This window comes from Amphiura filiformis, chromosome 19 (genome assembly GCF_039555335.1).
Source record: "Amphiura filiformis chromosome 19, Afil_fr2py, whole genome shotgun sequence".
In the NCBI taxonomy this organism is placed as follows: domain Eukaryota; kingdom Metazoa; phylum Echinodermata; class Ophiuroidea; order Amphilepidida; family Amphiuridae; genus Amphiura; species Amphiura filiformis.
In genome coordinates this window covers 58,068,492-58,096,168 of record NC_092646.1, presented here as the reverse complement: position 1 = coordinate 58,096,168, position 27,677 = coordinate 58,068,492, and the positions used below count along the sequence as shown (strand labels likewise).

The 27,677-nt window shown below is 36.5% G+C and overlaps 1 protein-coding gene across 1 annotated transcript in view; it reads left to right on the top strand.

Annotated features, from left to right (window-relative positions):
• LOC140140688 (protein mono-ADP-ribosyltransferase PARP4-like) overlaps positions 1-27,677 on the top strand; it is a 77,152-nt gene that overhangs the window by 17,354 nt on the left and 32,121 nt on the right. The window contains exons 13-19 of the mRNA XM_072162446.1: positions 2,853-3,004; positions 5,549-5,767; positions 7,281-7,486; positions 8,869-9,091; positions 9,312-9,498; positions 21,840-22,098; positions 22,503-22,773. Of these exons, the coding sequence (XP_072018547.1) occupies positions 2,853-3,004; positions 5,549-5,767; positions 7,281-7,486; positions 8,869-9,091; positions 9,312-9,498; positions 21,840-22,098; positions 22,503-22,773 (1,517 nt within the window). The remainder of the gene's footprint in view (positions 1-2,852; positions 3,005-5,548; positions 5,768-7,280; positions 7,487-8,868; positions 9,092-9,311; positions 9,499-21,839; positions 22,099-22,502; positions 22,774-27,677) is intronic.

Below are 27,677 nucleotides of genomic sequence, written 5' to 3'. Positions count from 1 at the left end.
TATGCCATAAAACGTAACGCTGTTAAATATAACCAGTTTTAATCATTGTTGTAACATACCCTACAAAAAAATCAACCAGGCGAATATAACATTCGCGCCGACAACAAGAGCTACCAATCACAGAAGCGCGACGGCATCGCGTAGGCGTGTGCGCTGCCATAACGCTGAAACTTATACTGCTGCAGCAAGAGAAGTCATTGTTGCGCCGTCCAAGTCATTGTGAGTCACAGGCTTCACAGCGTATATTAATGAGGTTATGAATGTCCCACAATAAATACTGTCCAAACGTTCATACCCCACCCCTTAATAATAATATTAAATATAGTATAAGTGCAAAGACAAGGACACAGAGAAAGACAAGACTTTGATGTGAAGACAAGACAAAACGAGACAAGTGAATGGCATTCATGTTGGCAACAGGCAGGATTTCAAAATACAATTCAAATGCATTCTGTAATCAAGACATGAATCAAGTAATTGGGTAAAATGATGATGAATTACATGGTATGCAATAAAAGGTGCATGGGGGAATTTTATCTATAGAGTGAAATTAATTGAGCTTTATTTGGAGTTGGCGCAGCGGTAGTTCCCTCGCCTTGCACCACTGAGGTCCCGGGTTCAAGCCCCGGCGCAGCCAAAGGACTCATGTGCACTTGGTTTATCCCGATTCCATGCTCGCTATCGCAGGTTTTCTCCGGGATCTCCGGTTTCCTCCTGTATCGCAAAAATTGGTGATTACTTGTTTGGTTATCAAAAACTTCCTTCACCCAATGGAATTTGGGGAGCTGCACAGATAATTGGTGGATGTTACAATCTAAATGCGGATAGGTGTGCGCAGCAACTGGCCTAGTTGATGCGATCTGATTGTGATGATTCACCATTGCAGCGAAATTACAGCGCTTTAAGTCCTCTAAGATCTGGAGAAAGGCGCTTTTAATATAAATCCAAAATTTATTATTATTATTATACTGGGTTTTGAAAGAACTGATTGATGTTAAATCACAGATATGTTTTGGGATTTGGCTCTATAAAAGAGGACCTTGTCTTCTGATGGTATTACTGGCGAGGTCAGTATTGAAATACGATGGGCTTGGCAACAAATTTGAACCTACTAATCTATTCTGTGTAGATGGCACTATTTACCACAATATGCACTTTTGTACCGGTCACCTTAATCTTGGCTGGTCTTCTATCTGCGATGAGTTGGTTCCTGATAGCAATAAGTCTCTGACGTTCAGCCTGCATGGACGGTGGTAAATGTGGAGCAATGCTTAGTTTCTTTCCTGATTTTTCTGGTTTGAAGTTTATCACCCTGTTTCTGTCTACCATGCACAAAAATTTTGCAATAATCGGCTTGGGCTTGTCAGCTATGGTAGACTTGGTCGGTAATCGATGTACATTCATGAAGATGATGTTTTTTTGTATATGGCATTGCGGCTTCTAGTTGACTACGCAAGTTTTCTCCAACATGAGGGAATGTCAAAGAAAAGCAAGTTGGATTTCTTGCTATAAAGTTTGGCTTCTAGTCAACTCTGTTCAAGTGCTTTTATTTTTCCTTTCAGTTCCATTTTGAGATTTGGAATCACGCTTTGCTTGACTTGATTTAAATCTCCCTCCAAGATTTTAACTGCTGATTTTAGATAATTTGCATCTTCAGTCACTTGTTTCAATGAAGCAGCCTGGAGGGAACCCAATTGAGTCTCGATCATGATAAATCCAGTTGTGACCTTTAGGGAATAAATGATAGGATTTTGTCTTTTGCCTATCCAATATCGTGTCATAATGGATTGGCTGGCCAATATTTTGAGTAGTGGATGCCGGCGCACACTACGATAAAAATATTCCCCAGCCCATCCATTATGACACGATATTGGATAGGCAAAGAGAAAAACTGCCTTTTTCAGAAAAAAATAAAGTTACTTTTCTGAGGACATCCCCGTTGTTTTAAATGAAGGAAAGCATCACGAACATCTAAGCCGCCGAATCGCGTTTTAGTTCTCGCACGTATTACGCAAACGCATTATCGCTACGATCATTGAGGAGCAACAAGCGTGCATGCCGCATTGCGCGGGCGGCGCACGCCTGACTAATATCACTATCAACTATTGTGAGATATTATACACTAGAAAACCAATCAAATTACGTGAATTCTTTACAAGACGCACCCATTGAATAAGAATGTTGTCTAATTTAAGCAAGATGTCTGTCATATGCTTCAAGTCGTAGTGCATACCAAGATGACCAGCGGCGTGTCCAGCAATTGACCATCACTTTGTAAACTGCATGTGCCTGTTGTAGCGTATCTACCACATTAGGTACGTGGCTGGGTGAATTTGGTGGTGATCACATGGTGACTTGATCAAATTTGAGCAATTCATCAGTCCTAGATAGTTCTGGTAATGTATCAGATGAACTTATAAGAGACCTTGAGCGTTTCGGCGGCATAAATGATGAAGATCGAAATATGAGTTAAAGCTCCAAAATTAGAAAATTCCCAGGTTTTTGACGTGCACTAGTACCACATCCTACATGTACGACGGTACCACATCCTACATGTACGCCAGGCTACGAAGGGCCTGTTCCAGTTCAAATCCTACAGTTTCCAGTTACCCCCTCTTACACAGGGGGTGTGAATTTTACCAGAACAGGTGACTCCATTTGAAATCTACACCCCCCTGTGTAATTTCCAGTCAAAGTCATACAATAATGTAACACATCTCAACCACATTAAATTTCAGATCTGAATGATGTGCAGTCCATTACTGACCCACTGTCCAAAGTCCAAGCTGGTCTATTGTCTAATAGTGATCAACCAGTGCCACTGAAAGCTGTCCATGTCAGGGCTAAATTACTGGACTTGGCTGCAGAGGTAAGTATCAATGATGTGCAGTCCATTACTGATCCACTGTCCAAAGTCCAAGCTGGTCTATTGTCTAATAGTGACCAACCAGTACCACTGAAAGCTGTCCATGTCAGGGCTAAGTTACTGGACTTGGCTGCAGAGGTAAGTATCAATGATGTGCAGTCCATTACTGACCCACTGTCCAAAGTCCAAGCTGGTCTATTGTCTAATAGTGACCAACCAGTACCACTGAAAGCTGTCCATGTCAGGGCTAAATTACTGGACTTGGCTGCAGAGGTAAGTATCAATGATGTGCAGTCCATTACTGATCCACTGTCCAAAGTCCAAGCTGGTCTATTGTCTAATAGTGACCAACCAGTACCACTGAAAGCTGTCCATGTCAGGGCTAAGTTACTGGACTTGGCTGCAGAGGTGAGTTATTGGGCTATTCAAGTTGAAATCCATACACCCTCTGTGGAAGACGTGACAGTAATCTCCCACACAGGGAGGATAGATTTCAAATGGAGTCACCCATTCGCGTAAGCCCAATGGAAATTCAGACTCCCTGTGTTGAAGATTAAGGTATGTCTTCAAAAGGGGTGTATAGATTTCAAATGGAGTAGGCCATTCATTAACACACTAAGCCAAAAAAGAAACTTATAATTTTTCACAAGGTCATATCTTAAAATCCTGTCTATCAAAATTAACCAAAATTACACACAGGATTGCCTCAATACTCTACTCTAAACACATGTCACTAACTATGCAGTTGTCCAACTGACACAACAGTAAAATGCACTGACACGAACACCTTCCTGGACCACATTCACAGCGCAACAGATTTCTTTGGCTGGGTTCCAATTATTCGCCTGTGAATGTGATCCTGGAAGCTGTTCCGTGTCAGTGTATTTTACTGTTGTGACAGTTGGACAACTGCTTGGTTACTGACATGTGTTTAGAATAGAGTATTGAAGTAATCCTGTGTGTAATTTTTGTTCATGTACAGGCTTAAAAATTGTTGGAACCCAGCCAAAGAAATCTGTTGCGCTGTGAATGTGGTCCAGGAAGGTGTTGCATGTCAGTGTATTTTGCTGTTGTGTCAGTTGGACAACTGTTTGGTTACTGACCAGTGTTTAGAGTAGAGTATTGAAGTAATCCTGTGTGCAATTTTTGTTCATTTTTATGGAGAGGATTTTAAGATATGACCTTGTGAAAAATTATAAGTTTCTTTTTTGGCTTAGTGTATGTAACCAATCACATCAAATGGGTGTACTTTAATTTTTTTGCAGCCCACTGATTTTCAAGATATGGAAAAAATAATACATGACAAAATAAGGAACAAAAAGAAAAAGAATTTATGACTTATTTTCAGTTATCAAATCGTTGATCAATTTTGAAATGTTATGTGTCAAAATTAAGCTGATAAATTCTATTTAATTCTCTCATGGCGAGTGTCGACTCCAAAAATTGTTTAAATTTAAAAATTCAAAATTTAAGAATTGTATATTGTCATGCCTGGGAATTTTTACTTTGAAATCTATGGTTCTTAAGATAGCTCTTGATATTTTGAGAAAATATCTCAAAACTGGGAATTTTTACGTTGAAGTCTATGGCATACAGAGCATTAACATGAAAGTATTATCTCTAATTTTAATATTACTGAATGATATTCATTCCTTGACTGACCCAGCAATAAGCCCAATCGCCATTATAACTTCCAGTTTTTGAGAGCAGTTTTGGGACACTTTGACCTCTGACATATCGAGAAATTGCTGTAATTAGTATTAATTAATTTATTATTTTCATAATGATATCATTAAAAATATTTAAATAATTAATTTATTTAATAATAATATTTTTTGGGTTTGATTTTATTCTTGTAAAACATTTTAGATTATATTTTGTAAACACAAAAACCAATTTTTCTGAATTTTCCCAATAGGTCAGAGGGCAAAGTGTCCCAAAACTGCAAAAACTGTCCTTAGGCGCACAATTGGGCTACTTGGCGATCACTTGCCGCTACTCAAAAAAGCATGCTGCTACTTGCCTAAAATTGGGCTACTTTTGCCAGTGTCAGGCCGCGGCACTAATTTGATGTATTTTCCTTTCAGTTTAGCCGATTTATAAAGGTTTTGAGTCTCTAAAGCTCCAAATTGCAATTACAATGGGTTTTGTGACAAGTTATTGATCGGTCAGTAACTTCCTAGTAATTACCGGAAGTTTAAAAGTCAAGTGCTTGTCCACCCAATTGGGTGTTTTGCGTTCTAACTTCGGGTAAATCTGCCCAAATATCCGGTATTGGGCGCTTTTTTGGAAGCTTAAAAAATTGGGCTACTTGAGATTCCTTTACCGCGGCCTGGCGAGTCAATGCGCCGCGCCTTGACGCTGAAAAGTTTTGGCAACACTGCTTATGGGATATTTCAGTTGAAATCCATACACCCCCTATGGAAGACTATGACCTTAATCTTCCAGTTGGGGAGTGTGAATTTTAATAGGGTTACCTGAATGGGGGATTCCATTTGAAATCTACACCCCCTGTGTGGGAGTTTATGATGTCTCCCACAGGGGGTGTATGGATTTCAACTGGAATAGCCCATTAGTCCTTTCATCTCATTTCACATCTTCTTCCTGCTCTTTCACATTCTCTTCTTCCTTTAATTTTATCCCTTTCTTCCTTTCATTAATTATTGTTTGTTTCATCGTTAGGTTGTAGTCTTCCAAGTGTACACCAATGAAAACAATGACCCGATAGAAGCTAAGTATGTGTTCCCCCTGGATGATATGGCAGCAGTGTGTGGATTTGAAGCCTTCATTAATGACAAGCATATCATAGGGGAAGTGAAAGACAAAGAAACAGCCCACAAGGAATACAAAGAAGCAATCAGCAAGGGACATGGAGCTTATCTTATGGATGAAGAAACACCAGTAAGTAGGGGAATACCACACAATTAAAACCAGGTAACACAGACTCAACCGCCATCTTGATATACGTATGGAGCACAAATTGGGCTCGTCCATTTAAAATCCACATTACCCCTGTGGAAGATTTTGGAAATACATGTATCTCCCACAGGGGGAGTATGACTTTCAAATGGAATAAATACATTAAGCAGCTCCATTTGAATTTCATATACCCTCCGAGAAAGATTGAACATGAATCTTGCACAGAGGGAAGGTGAGGTTCAAACAGAGGTTAATGCCACTAATAACATTTGAAATTTGTACTCCCCCTATGGAAGATATTTCCAACCCCCTGTGTAAGATATTCCAAAATCTTGTAGGGGTAGTGTGGATTTTAATTGGTATAGCCCATGGGGGTATATTTTGGTTTACTTTGGAAAGCACTTGACACAATCTTTGTCATATGAGTGCAAAATTGCATACTAGAAGCATTTGAGAGATGCATTTCACACGTCCTGCACACGATGGCTATTGTGCTTCAGATGAGATGCAGAATTGTTTTTGTTCGTTTCCGTGCACCACCGGCAAGGGACCGATATGATATCATTAAGTGAAGTGTGCCTCTTGTCATGTAAAATGAAAGGTTTCCATTTTAAATTGTCTAACAGATTGAATAGTGTGTGGGTGGGGTGTGTACATCAACTACTGTACTGTGTATAGGCCAATATTTTCGGCTACAGATATTTTTGCGGTTTCAAGTATCACTGACAATTTCACGAGGTGTTAAATTCACGGTTGTTGGCAACTTATATAATAATATACATAAGAAATTTCTTCATTTTAACATACTCGCGGGTTGTTATTTTAGCGGGCACATATTAATCTGCGAAATTTGTGAAAATAAAACCACAGCGAAAATCAGCGTATACACTATAATAGCCACAGACATTTGATTACTTTTGTTTTTGATTACTTGTTTATCCCCTGAGGAGAAGGGATTCCTTTATTTGGGCTGTGTAAATTTCCTAGTATTTATCCCACCCTATTATAGGTCTAAGACCACTGATAATAAAAACCTCTGTCTCAAAGCTGCTGCACCGTGTTAGTAAAATCTTCTTTGAAAATCAAGAAATTCATATTTTTTTGTCTTTTTTTAACAAAAGGTGAATATAAAAATCCAAAATTCCTATTTGATTTCAAGTTTTAGATTATCATTCTGTATTTTCATGTGGTTATTTTGTAGCAGTGACTTTATTTGACTACTATTCAAATATTTGGAACAGACATAATGCTTGTACCAAAGCCTATACTGACACATAAAAAATAGATGAAGAAACAAATTGTGTTCCGCATTAGGTTTCCAATTTCTGACAAGCTTTGAGACACAAAATTTAATTAAGGGGGCCTAATGGGGATCTTGTGCAGTGAAGGATGTAGCGCAGAGGTAGTCACAGAAATTGTTTCTCTATGCAGGATGTGTACACAGTGAGTGTAAGTAACCTTCCCCTAAAGAAAACTGTATTGTATCTCCTTGCAGGATGTGTTCACAGTGAGTGTAGGAAACCTTCCCCCAATGACAACTGTAGTGATCAAGATAGTTTACATGGCAGAGTTATCTGTAGATGGAGATACAATTGTATTTGGTCTACCAGGCAGTGTTGCTCCTTGGAAGAAAGATACAGCGCTATCAGAGGTTACTCAAACAGACCTGAAGACAGTCAAGATAGACAAAGAAATGAAAGGGTAAGCTTAGATGTAATGTACATATGATAAATAATAAAGATTCTGAATGTGATCAATCATGAAGAATCAAAATTTGCCCCCGCAGAGAAATGGGTGCTTCCATGCCTGCATCCAGGGGCGTTCGTGAAAGGACATGTTAAATGACCGCGGGTCATCACATGTTTCATTTGCATAAAGCATCCATTGTGTTCTTGTCGGGTTTGGCCAATCAGGGCAGGCTTGGTTGTTTATCCGGTTGCGTTGGGAGCCATAGCCAAATCACAACACAATCAGCCATCATTGAGGACGGTCGTAAATAATTTTTATTTACCCACCCACCATCCCCAAAAATTCTGGTTTTTGCTCTTTCTCACTTTGCAGGGTTCGCACGAGTTGCAAAGTGGTCCAGATTAGAGGTGGGTTGTGGGTGGGAGTGCAATTTGATATTAATTATATAAAATAATGGCTTTATATGTACAATGTCAAAGAAAAATGTAATAATTCTTTTGATTTTGAAATTTTCTTAAGGAACTTTTCCGCAAGGAAGCTCGGGAATCTCTCGCGGGCTCCAGTCAACAGCAAAAAATATTAAATATTATAATTAAAATATGCTAAAGGCTTCAGCTATAATTTTCTCATTTGCTTCCAAAGTATCTCTCTTTCAGCTATATGGTGTAACTCACATCCAGCTTTTCAGCTTTTGCTTAAAGTACCTTGCTTTTCGATATCTTGGAGTAAGTCACATTCCAGCTTTTCATTTTTGCTTAAAGTATCTCGCTTTCAGATATAGGGGTATTTCACATCCAGCTTTTCAGCTTTTGCTTAAAGTATCTCGCTTTCAGATATAAGGGGTATTTCACATCCAGCTTTTCAGCTTTTGCTTAAAGTATCTCGCTTTCCGATATCGTGGAGTACCTCGCATCCAGACTTTTGCTTTTGCATAAATGCCGAATAATTTTATGATTGTTTTTGCTGAATTGAAGCCTTTAGCCTTTGCTATTCATATTAATTAAATTGTGAATTGTGTATGCATGTTTTTGATGAATATACAAAAATAAATCTCGACCGTTTTCAATGGCTGAGTAGTGTGGCAAGGAATATAACACTTTGGATGTGTTTTATTTTGTTTCTCTGTCTTGGGGTAACTGACCTTAAAAGATGTAATCTAGTGTTTGGTCTACCTGGGACTGCAGCTCCTTGGAAGAATGATGCAGCCATGTCAGAGGTTACTCAGAACGACCTGAGGACAGTCAAGATGGGCTGATCGGCATTCCTCAAACCCAGCTAAGCCATTAGAAACACCTACCAGAGGCAACACCAGATGCTCTTCCACATCCCAAACTCCCGGTCTACTACGATGAAAGACTCATTTTTTTCTTTTTTGACTTCTCCTTTTCCTACAGCAATCTGTCAGTGGAGGTTGCTATAGAGATGCCCTATGACATTCGAACTCTGGAGTCACCCACGCATCCAATCAGAATCAAGCGCACAGCAAGCAAAGCTACAGTAGCATTGGCTGATGGTTGCACCAGGTTGGACGATGGCTTTCAGCTTCAGATTGGATTGGCAGAGATTCATGTACCTCGTATGTGGGTAGAGCGCCACCCATCTAAGAAAGATAGTCAGGTAAGCAAAGCAAAGATAACTTGCAGAGCCAGTGGGGAGCTCATCAGTTGCTGTCAGCCGCTAGATTTCATGTAAAGTTTGGTGATGTTAGCAAGCAACAATTTCTTTTTCATAATAAGGCTAGCCTCGTACACAAGTAGATCCTCCTATTAAAGGTGATGGATAATAATTGTGTTCAAAATTGTTGGACTTCATTTATAAACATTTCTCTTCTTTACAGGCATGCATGTTAACCTTCTACCCAGAATTTGAAGCAAACACTGAAGGGAGGTCAGAGGTCATTTTCATGTTGGACCTATCCAATTCAATGAGAGGGGAGAGTTTAAGAGAAGCCAAGAAGATTGCTTTGTTAGCCTTGCATCACTTGCCTGATGATTGGGTCTTCAATATTGTTGTATTTGGAACAGGTAGGGTATAATCACAGACAGAAAAAACTAGTTTGCATCGACAATCATGTCAATCAAATTCTCCCATGGACGGTGATTGCTAGCTTGCAGCTTTCAGATTGTTTAGCCTTTAGTTCTTTTTTAACATCTTATCTAACCTGGGTAGATCATTCAGTGTTGAAATACGTCCTACCGGTGGGTTCAGTCTTCACTGACAATGTGTACGCATGATGGTTCCAATTGGGCTATTCCATTTGAAATCCACACCCCCCCTGTGGAAGATTTACAATGCTACCTAAATTCCAGTTGGGCCAAATGTACAATCCGTTGGAAATAGTCCCACGTTCATTGTAATTCCAGCTGAATCATGTAGAAGATTTACAAATTTAACGCAATTCCAGCTGGATACCCTGTGGAAGATTTGCATTTTGACCTCAATTCCAGTTGGAAACATTTACATGTTTTGTGTGGAATTCTAACTAAAAACTTCATTCCAGTCAGATACCCTGTGGAAGATTTTCATGTCGACTTCAATTCCAGTTGGAAACATTATCGGTGGAAAATTTAACTTTCAGTCGGATACCCTGTGGAAGATTTGCACTTCTACCTCAATTCCAGTTGGAAACATTTACATTTTGTTAGAATTCCAGCAGAGAAGGTCTAAAACAGGGTAGAAATTCCCGGGGGTCACTCCCATTGTGGCCTGTACACCAATTCACGATAATCAACTTTTGAAAAGCACCCTAAACAAGGATTTAACCCTTGGCTAAAACAATATCCTAAACAGGTGTTTTTACACCCTAAACAGGGATTTTATTCCTTGCATCAAATTTCATACCCTAAATTTCATTTCCGCAGTATTAGCAATTGCAATTTTGCTACCCTTTTTCCAATATTTCATGTTTTTGACACCATAAACGCTAAGCTACGCTTGTGAATCATGCTTACCTACCTAAAAACTACCCATTTTACGCTTTTCATTATCGCGGATGGTGTACAGGCCACAATGGGAGTTGCTTGTTTTCTGAGTATGGTGGAAATTTAGAAATAATAAAAACTGTTGGATGCAAAAAACATGTTTGCTTAAAATATTATCATGCTGAAATTTCCAACAATAACTGACACATTTTGAGTTGGACCATCATGGGGAAATCCCCCCAACCCATTGGCTCATAATTATTGCACAGCCCCATATGAGAATTTTTGCCCGAATTTTATTTTTGTTGTCCAAATTTACTTAATTTTTATAGATAGAATTTTTGACAGTTTCTTCAGATTTTTATTTTGCTATACATTCATTCATTCAAATACCAGATAGACTTTATAGTCAACTTTAATAGACCTCAAGTGACAAGAAATCTATTTTGTCTGCATTGTGAAGTTTTTGTTTTAAGAACAGATAATTGCAAAAATATAATGCCACATAAATTAAACCATTAACATTCTAAAACCTATTTTTAGGATGGGTGTCCTTGGCCCAGTGGAATAGTTTTGTAAAACCACTACAAGTTTGTGCACAGAAGCTGTGGACCACAGTGGACAGTGTATGGAGCATAATTTGATTATGATCTTTAGTCTGGGCTTTTCTCAGGATAGGCCTTGCTTCATGTTTTTTTCTACCTGGTTACAGATTTTCACATAACAAATTCAAGTTTTATATTGACATGTGAAAAAATTGTGAATTAACCCTTTTTACTGAAGTTCAAGTATAACGAGTCGTCTTTTTTTACAGAAGTATAATGCGTCTTCTAAATAACCTCAAAACTGATTACCACTTCACTTTTTGTATTGATATTTTCATACAGATAACAATATAATTTAATTATTATAATTGCCCTGGTTGCTTATTTCTATTCTCGGCTTTCTAGAGTTCAAAATCGTAAACATTTTCAAACAAAATTGCCTGTATTTTTATACCCAGGGCATTTTAATTTTAAGGTGTCATTTTGGTGTCTAAAGGTGAAATTCCAAGTTGGTTGGACAACATACTTTGATGGACAAATTAAATTTGGCTACAATATAATTTTGAATTGATTTCTAGGCTGATTCCTATATGTATTGTGCCAATGTCTCAGATTCAAATGTCAAAGAACTTGCCCACATATGAAAAAATAAACACTTAAAAATTCCACACTACATGCTCATTTTCTGATATCAGAAAGATGAGAATTAAAAAACTCATTCTTAATTAATTATTTCAAGATATTGGAGATATTGAAATGAGGGGATTTTTTTTTCAGCTTTGATCGTTATCAAAGCAGATGGACAAGAAAATTTTATACCAATTACCTTTTCCAAAAAGTCATTGATATATTAGATGGGTAAATGGTATTTTGTACTGAGTACCCCCCTAGCTGTTTATACAGGCTATTTGAACCATCAACCATGCCCCCGCATATTTCATTATAGTCTATTAGAGCATGACAGTATCCTACTATGACTGTCACCTTCCACTTTGTCATATCATAGGAACTAATATTTTCCCCTGGTCTGTTTTGAAGGGAAAAACCTCGGCCCTTCTTGATTTTGAGTTTACTGTTTCCTGCCTGCATCCAAAATGATTGAGAATTGCAAAATATTTAGGCCTAATTATTTGATTTTTTATTTGATATTTTGATTACATTTAATAGCTATGATGCTGAACAAACAAATAACATCTCTGCATTTGTGTGAAATCAACCATAATTGCAAACCCGCAGTACCAAAATGTACCGTTGATATTGCATATGTGAACACTCATTTCAAAAGAAAGAAAATGATATATAAAATTAAGAATAAACTTTTGCAGTTCACATTGTTAATTTATTCATTCAAGGTTTATTTTGATTCTCATTTAAAATGTATACTAACAGTTATAAATATGCTCTTGTAATGTTTTCCGCTTGATTCGTCAGTTTACTCTTTATTCATTTGCTTATTTGGAAGACAAATGTCTCGTTTAGAAAATGATTCTTCAAAAACTTGTTCTGTTATCATGCTCCCACTTAATAAAACCCAACAACAATAAATAATTATTTTGCCCTATAGGTAATTTTATCCATGTTTAGCCATATCAAGCATTTATAAAATGTCTAAAATTTACATTTTAATATTTAATTACATTCTCTGTTAAATTTCTTGTTTTGACTAATATAAATTTGTTAGTTTACTTTATTTGTACACCAAGCACATGAAGTATAATTAATTCATTATTTAACAAACAAAATATGGCCATACATACTGTCTTAGTTGAAAAATTTGTCATGCATGCGCAAATGACAAATTTTAATTTATCGTGAAAAAGTTCCTTATTTGACAAATTCAGAAAATTTCAGAAAATTAATTTTTATTGCAAACATTTTGATTTTAATAAGATTGTCACTGAAGTTTGTTAGGCTTATGTGTGCAATACCATGTCATTTTATTGTCTTCTGGCATTCTACATTTGCCTATGAATGCATAGTAGATGTGTCAATCAATCGAATTGGTCGCTCATTTTAATTCATTCATTAATTTCAATCATTTGTATTATATTTGTTTTAATATATCAAGCCTGTAAATATTGTCAACTGAGGGAGTATGGGCAATTCACTTGCATGACTTATTTCTGCCCAATGTTTGTTGACTTTTTCATCAAAAGTAATATTTTCAATGCTAAAAAATATTCATTAAATTTTAAACAAATTTAAAATAATTAGTAATGCAAGAAAATGAATTTTTAATGCAAACATTTTGATTTTAATAAGTTTGTCACTGAAGTTTGTTAGGCTTATGTGTGCAATACCATGTCATTTTATTTTATATTTTATTGTAATATTTGTCAATCAATTGAATAGGTCGTTCATTTTAATGCATACATCAATTTCACTAATTTGTATTGTATTTTGTTTTTTGTCATAAGCCTGTAAATATTGTCAACTGAGAAAAAATGGGCAATTCACTTGCTTGACTTATTTCTGCACAATGTTTAATGACTTTTTCATCGAAAGTAATATGTTCAATGACAAAAAAAAATATTTAAAAAAAACTTACTTATTTTAAAAGTTGTATTTCTAAACATTTCAATATGATATTCTTTTAGACTTAAAATGAATGTCAATAGCCTTTTCAATTAATTAGTTATCGCCAAGTGGATATTTGATGAATATCAATGCCGCCATAAGCAAATATTTTGAGTTTCTGTGGCTGCAATATTTTTGGAATTGGAATATCTTTTCACAATATCAATGACAAGTGCGGAATTAACTAAATTAATCAAATATTTCATAAAAACAAAGGCATTATGAAGATCATTAAAATAAAATGAATGCCTTTGATTTTCAAATTGTTTTGCAGGTTGTAACAAATATGTCACATTTTGTTTTGTAGCCAGCCATATTTCTGAAAGGAGAATTTGTATCAATTATTCACTCTCTTTCTCACATTCATTGGCACGTTTGAGAAAAGATTGTAAATAAAAATATATAAATTGGGACTCATTTCCACAAAACCCTGGACATGTTGACAACCCTTCTGTTGAAATAAAAAGATATGTTGCACTTTATCATGTCCCTTCCTGTATTCTCCCGGGATCCCTTAAAAGGGCATTTCGTGATCCACAGCCTCATCCCCCCACTTTTCCCAAAAAAAAGTTGAGATTTTTATATTACTGGATACCTCTGGCTACATAATGTTTATGTACAAAATATATCTTGCAGATTAATTCGTTTAGCAAAGATATCGTGAAATTTTAATTTCGTTCTGGTGCACCAGAACGAAATTACAACGCATTGTCTATGGAGCAGTGTAATACACATAATCATGCATAACTCGCAAATGCAAAATCAGAATCAACTGAAATTTTGGGAATAGGCTTTTTTCGTTGATATCTACTGAAAAAAGTCATAAAAAGAGGATGCTAGGATCACGAAATACTCCTTTAAGATTAGTTTACTATTTGGGTATGCTGTTTACTATTGTCTTTGTACGAGGGACAATGCAGTCAATATATTCCCGCAACTATTATTTATCTCCCCTCAAGCATGACTTTGATGACTATTTCTTATGATAAATACAGGTTTGTACTTTTGAATTACGTAATCTCATTTGTATCAAGTCATTGCTATATGTACACAGACAACTGTCAACGTTGGTGGACATTTGAATTGCAGTTACAGAACATGGGAGAAGGATAAGTAAGTACCAAAGCAGTTTGCAAGCCCTGTTTTGGTATGAGGTAATCTGAGTATATTCACTTCATAATTGTGAAAGAAGAATTAAACACACAGACGAGGAAAGGTGCAGTCTTTGAAATTCATCAGAAATAGGCCTTAATGACAAATAAAAATGGTGTGAAAATCATGACAGACGACAATACAAGTTAGACACAAGAATAAATAATATCTCCAAAATGAAACCAAAACAATTATGATTATTGGTATGAAAGATCATAGTCAGGACAATAGAAATTACTGCAATAAAAGAAATAAATATGCGCATGTTGGTGGTAGGCACACTTAAAAGTACCAAAAATGTATGAAAAAGGAAAATTTAGGCAAAAAAGTGCTATAAATATGACTAAATACAATGCTGCTGGACGTTGTGAGTTAGTTGCTATACTAAGTCTCAGAATGCTGAAATTTTAAAGACACTGTTTCAGATTTGAAGCAGGTTTGACTGCCAAAAATGGCAAAATATAAAGTTTCAAAAAATATTGTTTTAAATATGTTTTCTAGACTGAAATTTTGTGCAGAATTCATTTCTGAAGTCAGAAATGCACAATCTGTCATTGTTTTCCTGATATGAGCATTACAGTAGAGGCATATGCTTTTGACGGAAATAAAAATATGAGATCCATTAAGTGACAACATCATCACAACATATTTGAACTCTATTGGCACACTTATAAAGGCTCTGCAAGGCTCACATCATGTTGTAGTGCAAGTCTTACATCTGATTGGGGCACACACATTGAATATAGGTCACATGATTGCACAATATTACAGGTACTAATTGTTCCCGATTTTGCTCAAAAATGAGGTGGCGAGTCAATTTGATAAAAAATTAGAACTCAAAAAAATGCATTTTAGCACAAGTTTGATACTATATACCTGTAGTACTGTATCATAGGAATAACTGATTAGTTTTTTTACACATGTCGCCTCATATTTTTTTGTTGCGATTTTTCGAAATGCCAAATTTTACGTAATTTACAGATGTCACAAATTGTTAAAAATTGTTATACCCATGTAGGAACTTATACTGTGCATAACTGATTAGTTTTTCAAGCCTATAGCTCTTGTAGTTTTCTTGTAATCCCGATTTTTATAAATGGCGGGAATTTTTACACATATCAAAATTTTAAGGGGTAGGGGAAACATTTTTACATTTTGCAAGTCTTCTCGTTAGTTCAAATGAACAAAGTTAGGTATCAAATGAAAGCCCATTCATCACTGCATAGACTAGTAGGTCAACCATCACTGTAGCACCTTCCTATCAAGAGTTATGATTTTTCAAATCAATTTTTTTGCCGAAAACAGCTGATTTTGGCATGTCAATTGTCACAAGGCATGTCATATTTGAATGATTCTGGTGCGCAAATGATTAAGTCAATCACAAAACAAATGCCTGAATCCATCAAATAGTACCCTCAGGTGATATGTTAACATTTTAAAGGGCCATATCTATGTATATTGTAGACTCTATGAGTATACAAAGTTGGCATGTGAAAATTTTTGTCACCCATAAAGTGTGTTTTTCGGGCAAAATCGGCCACAAATCAATATTTACTAGCAAAACGATGTACGTTGCACTCAAAAAAAAAAAAAAATCATGTTCTACAAACAATTTTACCCTAGAAAAGACACCTTAGAAATTAAACATAGCTATTTTCACTCTGGGGTGAATTTTTACACACTTTGGCAGTGAAACCTGCTTCAAATCTGAGACCATGTTTTAAACACATTTGAAATTCAAATTTCTTTTTCAATTCAGAGCCTCTCTATGGTGTGCTGCTTTGATTACATAAACATGACATTTTGAAAACAAAGGGTTTAAAAAGGAAGAAATGTTTGCGAATTCCCATTTTACCTTATCGAACCAGGTACCATTTTAATCTTGCTATTTCTTATTATGTAAGAACAATGTGTGATAACGCCTACTCAAAATTGGAGATATTCAACATGATCCCCTATCTCTAATAAAAATAGTATAGGTCTAAATAGAGTATAGCATGAACCCTGTGTTATCAGTCTACCAAATTGCAAAACCGCACCAGATTCCATACTTTTATTCTCGAGATATTTCGAATTATGTAACAATACCTCAATTTGACTCATTATTTTCTCCACTATTTTTCACCACTATGATATATCAGGCAGTGTCCATATGCTATTGTGTTTATGCTAATGTCATTACGTAATCAAGGATTCGACTTGGCTAATTACGCATTTGTTTTGAAAGACAAAGGTACAAACTGAACTACAAACTAGTCATCAAAGTCATACTTGGCAGAGATAAATAATAGTTGCAGGAATATATTGACAGTCCCTCGTATGTTGTTATTTGTGATGGCAGAGAAATTTGAATAAATAAATAAATACATGTATACATGTAGGCATATAAGAAAACCATGCCAATAGCACATTTTTGTGAAAGCAATCTGATAAAGACCAAATTTGAAAAGCAGTTCTAGGATAAGTAGTGCAATTGAAGTTGTTGCATTTTGAAGCCAATGTTCAAGATTATATAAACATTTTGGGGATTGCTATATAATTTTATCATGAACAATTTTCCAACTGTGCCAAGGTTGGTCAGTTAATTACCTTCCTCCTTTTTTTAGCATTATGTGTAACTTTCAATATTATGATATTGTGGTTTCTCGGAAAAGTTCTTTGAAGAAAAATAAATTATCTCGCTATCTGAGGGGGAAAATAAATTAGCTCCACACCTCCACCTCAGACTAAAAAATATTTTTAAAAATTGCTCCACGTCGGGTCAACAAAAAGATTTGGTGTCAAGGGTGAAAACAAATTCATTTTCATCATTTATAATTTTTTAGCTTCGTACATGTATAATTCCCCAATATTTTGATAAGAGGGTATGATCTATACAATCCTCCCCATGCATCATGTTGATATCTGTATGCGGCTTTTTGGCCTAAAAATAGCCTTTAATGCCTATTTATTCTATTTTTGTATAAACCATATTTCACACAATTTAGCTTCAATATGGCAAATATTAGGTGCTTCGTGCAAATTTGTACCATAACTTTATTCTGTGGGTAGGTTTAGTTTCACACTTGAAGAATTGTTTTCCAACCCCAGCCCCCCCCCCCCCCACCATGTCAAATACAAATCTATGCCACTGACTTGAAGGCCCTGCATTCATGTCCCACATTCTCCCCCTAATCACTAAATTTCCACAGCTTTATATTTTTAGATCACAATAAAATAACAAAAAAATATATATAAAAAAAATGGATTGTTTTTGTTTAATATAGTCTCTATTCAATTTCACTATTTTTTTTTAATCTGGCAATAAACTGTAGTGATTGTATCTGTTGACTTAAATATTTACAATATTATACCAAAAAATAATTTAGGCCAAAACATTAGGGTGACATCCCGCTATCTCTAAGGTCCGCTATCTCTAAGGTTCGCTATCTCTAAGGTTCGCTATCACTAACGTGTAAAGTCTATGGAGATCAGAATCCGCTATCTCTAATAGAGAAAAAGGTTCGCTATACCTAAAAAAAGGTCCGCTACTTCTAAGGTTCGATATCACTAATTTAGAATAAGGTTCGCTAGTTCTAAGGTTCGATATCACTAATCTTAAATAAGGTTCGCTATCACTAATTTAAAATAAGGTTCGCTACTAATTTTGAATAAGGTCCGCTATCACTAATTTATTGAAGGTTCGCTATCTCTAAGGTTCAAGTTATCACTAATTCCAATAAAGGTCCGCTATACCTAAGGTTCGCTATTACTAATTTTGTTAAAGGTTAAGCTATCCCTAATTTATTAAGGTTCGCTATATCTAAGGTTCGTTATCACTAATTTCGATTAAGGTTCGCTATACCTAAAGTTCGTTATCACTAATCTTAAATAAGGTCCACTATCTCTAATTTTAAATAAGGTCCGCTATCCCTAATTTCAAATAAGGTCCGCTATCTCTAATTTTAAATAAGGACCGCTATAGCGAATAGCGGACCTTATTTTAAATTAGTGATAGCTAACCTTAGAGATAGCGAACCTTCAATAAATTAGTGATAGCGGACCTTATTTAAAATTAGAGATAGCGAACCTTATTTAAAATTAGTGATATCGAACCTTAGAAATACCGAACCTTTTTCAAAATTAGTGATATCGAACCTTAGGTATAGCGGACCTTTTTCGTAATTAGTGATAACGAACCTTAGAGATAGCGAACCTTAGAGATAGCGAACCGTAACCAACATTAGAACATTATAATTAGGTGTAGGCCTAAGTTTAACTCTTTAAAACTGTTACTCATATTAAAATGAAGCTTGTTTTCACTATGCAGCAACAATAAGTTTTGTATAACAGGTTAGTCAAGAAGTGGCTAATTTCTTGTCTTTACTTAATTATGTCTAGAATTTCCTTCAAGTTTCATTCAAGACATAGTGAAACAAAAGTCAAGAAATTTACCACTTCTTGACATCATTTATAATAGTTTAGCTTCGCTTTTATATAATTCCTAAAATTTTGATAAGGGGGTATTGACAATCCTCCCCCATGCATCAAGTTGACATCTATGTAGCTTTTTAGCATAAAAAGAGCCTTCATGCCGGCCTATTCATTCTATTTTTGCACAAACCATATTTCACACAATTTTATATAGCTTTAATATGGCAAATATTAGGCACGTCGCACAAATTTGTACCATAAACTTTTGTTTAAGGGATCTGGAATGAGCGTTTCTACAGTATTTTTTGTGGGACATGAGAGCACATCAGACATATCGAATTGCATTCTGAATACTGAAGAATATGTCTTTCTGATATCAAATAATTTTAATTTTTGAAATTCACGATATAATACAAATTTTATGACAAATTATTAAAATTACGCTGCAGATCGTGTTTAGGGTGTAAAAGCATGAAATTTTGGAAAAAAGGGTAGCAAAATTGCAATTGCTAATATGCGGAAATGAAATTTGATGCAAGGAATAAAATCCCTGTTTAGGGTGTGAAAAAACAGGTGCGTGTTACCTGTTTATGGTAACGTTTTAGGCAAGGGTTAAATCCTTATTTAGGGTGCTTTTCAAAAGTTGATTATCGTGGATGGTGTACATGCTACAATGGGATTGACCCCCCCCCCCTCAGGTTTTCAAAACTAAATGCTCAAACAAAAAAACCTGAAAGACAGCGCCAAATTGGTGATAAAATAACTCAAATTGGGCTGAAATTTTTTTTTAATGTATGAATTTGAGCAACAAAAGTAACTGAAAAGTTTCAGGTCTGGGTTTCCAAATTTCACAACTACCATGCGGATACACAGAGTGCGGGACTGGGAGCATGCAATCTCATTAGATCCAGCATTTGATGGTTTGAAACCATGATTACTAGCAAATAATAAGATCAGGTATAGTGATTTTATACCAATACTAAGGTACTATGAAATGCTGGAATTCCAAACATGCACTTTTCATATAATGAAAATCTGGAAGACTCAAATTGATGATTTTGGTTGGATTTCCAAAATCTTCCACACCCTTTTCAGAGTCAATCTTCAATTCCAGTTGGAAATTTACATGTTTTTGGGTTGAAATATACATGTTTTTGAATTACCCTGTGGAAGATTTGTACTTTGACCTCAATTCCAGTTGGAATATTGACGACTCAACCTGTTGATTTTGGTACTATTTCAGATGTTTTTGAGTGGGAAATTTAACTTTATTTAACTTTCAGTGGATACCCTGTGGAAGATTTGCATTTTGACCTCAATTCCAGTTGAAATGTCGACTTCAATTCCAGATCTGGAATGACTCAAACTGTTGATTTTGGTTGGAATTCCAAAATCTTCCACACCCTTGCCGTACTATTTCAGATGAAATCCGACCTCAATTCCAGTTGGAATGTCGACTACTCAAACTGATGATTTTGGTTGGAATTCCAAAATCTTCCACAGGGGTGTGTGGTGGATTTCAAATGGAATAGCCCATTAGGGTACTTTTCAAGAAATGTTCATGAATTTTCGAGGACAAAATTGTTCATGATTGTCCAAATTAGGGGTGTTTTGGAGCAAAATTGTCCTTGAAATGAAAAATAGGGTATATTTCTAGGACTTTCGTCCGTTTTTTACCGCTACAGTTTTCGTTATTGTCCTCATTTCCCCGTGAAATAGGGGTACAAATTCAAAAGCGTCCTTAAATGGTAAAAATAGGGGTATTTATTTCGAAAAAATGTCCTTGATTCCTCGTGATAAGGGGGTGAAATGAAAATGCGTCCTCAAAATGATAAAAATAGGGGAGGTATTTGGGGGCAAATTTTCCTTGATTTCGCGCAAAATAGGGGGTAAAATTGCTGGAAATGTCCTCGATTCCCTGTGAAATAGGGGTCATTTTCAAATCCTGGAACGGTCATACGTCCTACCTTTAAATACAAACTGAACCCACCGGGCACGTCCTGCTCTCCCATTACACCCAGGGACCAAGTTGGGGTTTCCAAACAACCAGGTGTTTCCCTGATCGGAACTGGCAGTGAGGTCTTTGTCATCCACAGGATTTGCCCCACAATTCAAATGCAGTACAAAGGAGAGAGCCAATAATTGAATATGAACATTGCTTCCGTTGGGGATCAAACCAGGGACCTCCTGCACCAGTGTCAAAGACCTTAACCAATAGGCCATGCTGCTCTCACCTGAGACGAATATACATTTCTTTTTCTTTTTCTTTTTTACACACGCTTTTTAAGCTATAAATTATGTATGATAAAGGCCTTGGAACTTTTTTTTACTTTTTTTTAAATTAGTTTTTTGTGGTTTTAATATTGATATATATAGGTGTGTCACAGTATTCACAATATAAAAACACTGCCGATCGGGACGGAAGTACTCAAGAGACAGTATTTGGTGATGTAAAATCTACAGCTTTTTGTCACCTGTTTTCCAATGAAAAGAAAGTATTGACAAAGCAGTTACTGCATTGTGCTGTTCCAGATGAAATACAGACGCCCCATATGGAAGACATAACTTGAATCTTCCACACAGGGAGTGTGAATTTCAAATGGGGTTACCTGAATTGATAGCTCCATTTGAAATCTACACCTCCTTTGTGGAAGATTAAGGCCATATCTTCCATACGGGGGTGTATGGATCTCAACTGGAATAGTTAAATATTCATGAATCTAATCTACTCACCAATATTATTGTCTTCACTCCCAGCATTTGATGAACTTTTCGCAAGCAGCCAACCCAAGAATGACATCAACACAAAGAAAGCCCAGACATTCGTCAACAGCTTAGAGGCTTCCATGGGTAGCACAGAAGCCTGGCATCCATTACATGCTTACTTTTTACTCAAAGCGGAGACACTGCGGAATGTGTTCTTGATATCTGACGGGCACATCAACAATGAAGAAGCTACATTGAATGCCGTACATGACAACGCTATGTATACTCGCTTGTTTACATTTGGTGTCAGGTGAGAATGTCTTGATAATTAAAACTGAAAACTTATCGTGAAATACACATTTTTTGAACTATATGTATTATACGAAAGTATGAACTTGCATTGAGATATTATAATTTGATCTACTGGACTTATGTTTTGATGAGTGGCAATATTTCACATCTTATCTCGGATGCATCATCAGGCCCACTGATGTTAGCATGGCAAAAGTTTGTTGACTTGTGATGCGGATGTTGTGCCACAGGTCAAGATGAGCCAAACCTCTGAGGGATCTTCTGCCAAGTTGTGACGTAAGCCGCCTCCCTTGTTGAGTGAATTGAGGGCCTATTGTTCAGCGATCAACTGTAACTGTAAGAGAGAAAGAAATAAGGTTTCGGTCTTTTTTTGGTAATTGTGTTTTATGGCATTTATCTCAGTTCCACAGCCAATCGTCATCTACTGAGGGCGCTTGCACGAGTCGGTGCTGGAGCATTCCAGTTCTTTGACAGCAAAGTGAAATCCAAATGGGAAGGAAAGATCAAGTCTCAACTGAACAAATCTTCTCATCCGGTGTTGACATCAGTCAGTGTGGAATGGCAACAGTTTGATAACCACGCACCAAGACCAATTCAAGCACCCAGTCAGATCACTTCATTGTTTAGTGGATCTCGACAAGTTGTCTATGGATATGTGCCATTTTGTACTAAGGTAAAAATGGAAGTAGCTTTGTTATTTATTATTGTCTGGAATTACTATGGATATAGAAAACACTAACTTAAAGGTGTATGACCAGATTGTGGTCCAAGTGTAACACATTGTGTATTCTACCTCACCTTGAGGCCAATCACCATGGATATAGAAAACATTAACTTAAAGGTGCAGATTGTGGTCCAAGTGTAACACATTGTGTATTCTACCTCACATTGAGGCCAATCACCATGGATATAGAAAACACTAACTTAAAGGTGTATGACCAGATTGTGGTCCAAGTGTAACACATTGTGTATTCTACCTCACATTGAGGCCAATCACCCAAACATTCGTATTCTGAGTTTGGAGTTAAAGGTGCATGACCAGATTGTGGTCCAAGTGTAACACATTGTGTATTCTACCTCACATTGAGGCCAATCACCCAAACATTCCTATTCTGAGTTTGGAGTTAAAGGTGCATGACCAGATTGTGGTCCAAGTGTAACACATTGTGTATTCTACCTCACATTGAGGCCAATCACCCAAACATTCATATTCTGAGTTTGGAGTTAAAGGTGCATGACCAGATTGTGGTCCAAGTGTAACACATTGTGTATTCTACCTCACATTGAGGCCAATCACCCAAACATTCGTATTCTGAGTTTGGAGTTAAAGGTGCATGACCAGATTGTGGTCCAAGTGTAACACATTGTGTATTCTACCTCACATTGAGGCCAATCACCCAAACATTCATATTCTGAGTTTGGAGTTAAAGGTGCATGACCAGATTGTGGTCCAAGTGTAACACATTGTGTATTCTACCTCACATTGAGGCCAATCACCCAAACATTCATATTCTGAGTTTGGAGTTAAAGGTGCATGACCAGATTGTGGTCCAAGTGTAACACATTGTGTATTACACATTGTTACACATTTGTGTTACACATTGTGTAACACATTGTGAGATTTCAACTCCAATTTCAAGTAATTCATCATCAATTTCAACATATGCAACCAATTCTGAACTTTTGACACCATCTTTGCCATGCGTTTCTATGGTTACTCCTGGAATTCCGGACGCCAATGACTCATTGCATTTTTGTGCTCTGCCTACTTGCTCGGCAGATTCGTCAAACAAGTTTGGTCTCCGTTTTTGTGCTAGATGTAAAACTGTAAAGTACTGTTCAACTCGTCATCAATCTGAACATTGGCCTTGTCATCGAGACAATTGCCACCCTTGTGGTGGTTCATAACTTTCAGTTTTTATCCTTTTTGTTTTGCTTGTTTGTGTTTTTGTCACCAATTTTATGCAATTCAGTGTAATTCTGCTCAATTGTACTAATGTATTTTCTATATCACTTCAAGGTTGTGTAACCTTGTCAGTTTGCGCCTTTTTGTGGCTGCAGTTTTGCTGCGAAGTGATATGGTTCATACATTTTTTCGGTCATGTTGAGCTTGGTTACACTGCCATGTAAGATTGTGTTTGGAGTGCGCCTCCACTAATAAATCTATTCTATTCTATTCTATTCTATTCTATTCTATTCTACCTCACATTGAGGCCAATCACCCAAACATTCATATTCTGAGTTTGGAGTTAAAGGTGCATGACCAGATTGTGGTCCAAGTGTAACACATTGTGTATTCTACCTCACATTGAGGCCAATCACCCAAACATTCATATTCTGAGTTTGGAGTTAAAGGTGCATGACCAGATTGTGATCCAAGTGTAACACATTGTGTATTCTACCTCACATTGAGGCCAATCACCCAAACATTCATATTCTGAGTTTGGAGTTAAAGGTGCATGACCAGATTGTGGTCCAAGTGTAACACATTGTGTATTCTACCTCACATTGAGGCCAATCACCCTTAAAGGTGCATGACCAGATTGTGATCCAAGTGTAACACATTGTGTATTCTACCTCACATTGAGGCCAATCACCCAAACATTCTTATTCTGAGTTTGGAGTTAAAGGTGCATGACCAGATTGTGGTCCAAGTGTAACACATTGTGTATTCTACCTCACATTGAGGCCAATCACCCAAACATTCATATTCTGAGTTTGGAGTTAAAGGTGCATGGCCAGATTGTGGTCCAAGTGTAACACATTGTGTATTCTACCTCACATTGAGGCCAATCACCCAAACATTCATATTCTGAGTTTGGAGTTAAAGGTGCATGACCAGATTGTGGTCCAAGTGTAACACATTGTGTATTCTACCTCACATTGAGGCCAATCACCCTTAAAGGTGCATGACCAGATTGTGATCCAAGTGTAACACATTGTGTATTCTACCTCACATTGAGGCCAATCACCCAAACATTCTTATTCTGAGTTTGGAGTTAAAGGTGCATGACCAGATTGTGGTCCAAGTGTAACACATTGTGTATTCTACCTCACATTGAGGCCAATCACCCAAACATTCTTATTCTGAGTTTGGAGTTAAAGGTGCATGACCAGATTGTGGTCCAAGTGTAACACATTGTGTATTCTACCTCACATTGAGGCCAATCACCCTTAAAGGTGCATGACCAGATTGTGATCCAAGTGTAACACATTGTGTATTCTACCTCACATTGAGGCCAATCACCCAAACATTCTTATTCTGAGTTTGGAGTTAAAGGTGCATGACCAGATTGTGGTCCAAGTGTAACACATTGTGTATTCTACCTCACATTGAGGCCAATCACCCAAACATTCTTATTCTGAGTTTGGAGTTAAAGGTGCATGACCAGATTGTGGTCCAAGTGTAACACATTGTGTATTCTACCTCACATTGAGGCCAATCACCCTTAAAGGTGCATGACCAGATTGTGATCCAAGTGTAACACATTGTGTATTCTACCTCACATTGAGGCCAATCACCCAAACATTCGTATTCTGAGTTTGGAGTTAAAGGTGCATGACCAGATTGTGGTCCAAGTGTAACACATTGTGTACACAGCTAACTTCTACCAGTACTGGGCCAGTAATAAGCCGCTTTATCACTCGCCCAGTACTAGCACCAGTACTGGGCTAGAAAAAGTCAGCGCTAGCACTGGGCAAGACAAAGTCGGCTAGTACTGGGCAACTACTAGCGCCACGTATTGGGCTCGCAATTGCGCCGGATCTGTGCCTAGTGCCAGCCGACTTTGACTGGCCCAGTAATTATTTCACCAGATCTGGCCAAGTACTTGTGGGTGACGCGCTCGTACTAGCGAAACAGTTCCCAATCAATTATGTTTTGAGTTTTTTCACCCGTTTCACCATGTTCACGCGTCTGGATTTGGAAGCCAGTTTTTAGGCTTTTAAATAATATTAGAACTTCCTCGTTGTGGATATGAATTATAGGCCCCGATGCTGAGCCTTCGTATAATATAAATTGCAACTTTTAAGCAATTTATATTAAAAACAAGCCTGGCTTTGCCAAGCCTCATGCATACGCATAGGCATAGCAAATGCACGAATACCAGGCCTACGTCTACAAGACTATATGTCTATTCCAACTTGTACTGTATATATATAGTGTATAAATTATGTAACACCCTATTTTTTGAACGTTCGAGTAGGCCTAAATAAGGAATCAGTACAATGAGAGTTGTAAATGGTAACGGCCTTCAAAAAAATGATACGGTAGGCCTACAGTACATGCCTTGTGTGTAGCCGAAATGCAATTTATTTGGATCAGCTTAGGCCTAGGCCTATTAGTTTAACGGTTTCGATCAGTGTTCTTTCTCAGTGAAAAAGCAAGTGCAAGGCAATTTTTGAGCTAGGCCATAGGCCTATTTGTAAATAAAAAATCCATTTTAGGCTAGGCCATATTTTAAAGGTGTGAATCGGAAATTTCACTATCTCTTTTTTGTCAATGTTAAGCCTTTTTCTAAAACTAAAGTCTTTATAATTTTTTTTTTACAAAAACGATGTGGGGTTTTAGACTGATGGGGTTCCGACAAAAAATAATTTTTACTAAAAGTCGTTTTTTAATTTAAAAGGTTGCTTTTTTATGAAAAGTAGCATTTTCCTAAAAATACGTCTTTATAAAAAAAAAAAAAGGCCTAAGCTTTTTTCCTAAAATGCCATCTTTTTTTCATCTAAGTCGTTTTTGTTTAGCCCCTGTGTTTAGCGGGGTTTCGGACTGACATGGCTTCGGACTTTTGGGGTTCTGCCAAAAAGGAAGTCTTGCTTTTTGTTTTCTGAAATGACATCTTTAAAAAAGTCTCCTTTTTCTGAAATGATGTCTTTAAAAAAATTGCCTTTGCCCTGAAATAACGTCTTTAAAAAGTCGCATTTTTAAAGAATATCTTTGAAAAAATCACTTTTTTTTCTGAAATGACGTCTTTTTACTGAAGTTGCCTTTTTTCTGAAATGACGACTTTTTAAAAAAAGTCGCCTTTTTCTGAAATGACGTCTTTTTTAAAAAGTTTCTTCTTTTCTGAAATGACATCTTTTTTAAAAAGTCGCCTTTTCCCTAAAATGACGTCTTTAAAAAGTGACATTTTTCTGAAATGGCGTCTTTATAAAAAGTCGCCTTTCTGAAATGTCTGCTTTTTTTTCCTGACATGACGTCTTTAAAAAAAGTCAAATTTTTTCTGAAATGACATCTTTTTAAAAAAGTTGCTTTTTTCTGATATGACATCTATAAAATATAAAGTAGCCTTTTTTTCAAATGACATCTTTTAAAATACAAAGTAGCCTTTTTTTCAAATGACATCTTTTTAAAAAAGTCACCTTTTTTCTGAAATGTCTTTAAAAAGGTCGCTTTTTCTGAAATGACATCTTTTTAAAAAAGTCACCTTTTTTTCTGAAATGGCGTCTTTATAAAAAGTCACATTTTTTTTCCGAAATGTTTTTTTTAAAAGTAGTTTTTTATGAAATGTCTTTTTAAAACAGCTGCCTTTTTCTGAAATGTCTTTTAAAAGTCACCGTTTTCTGAAATGACGT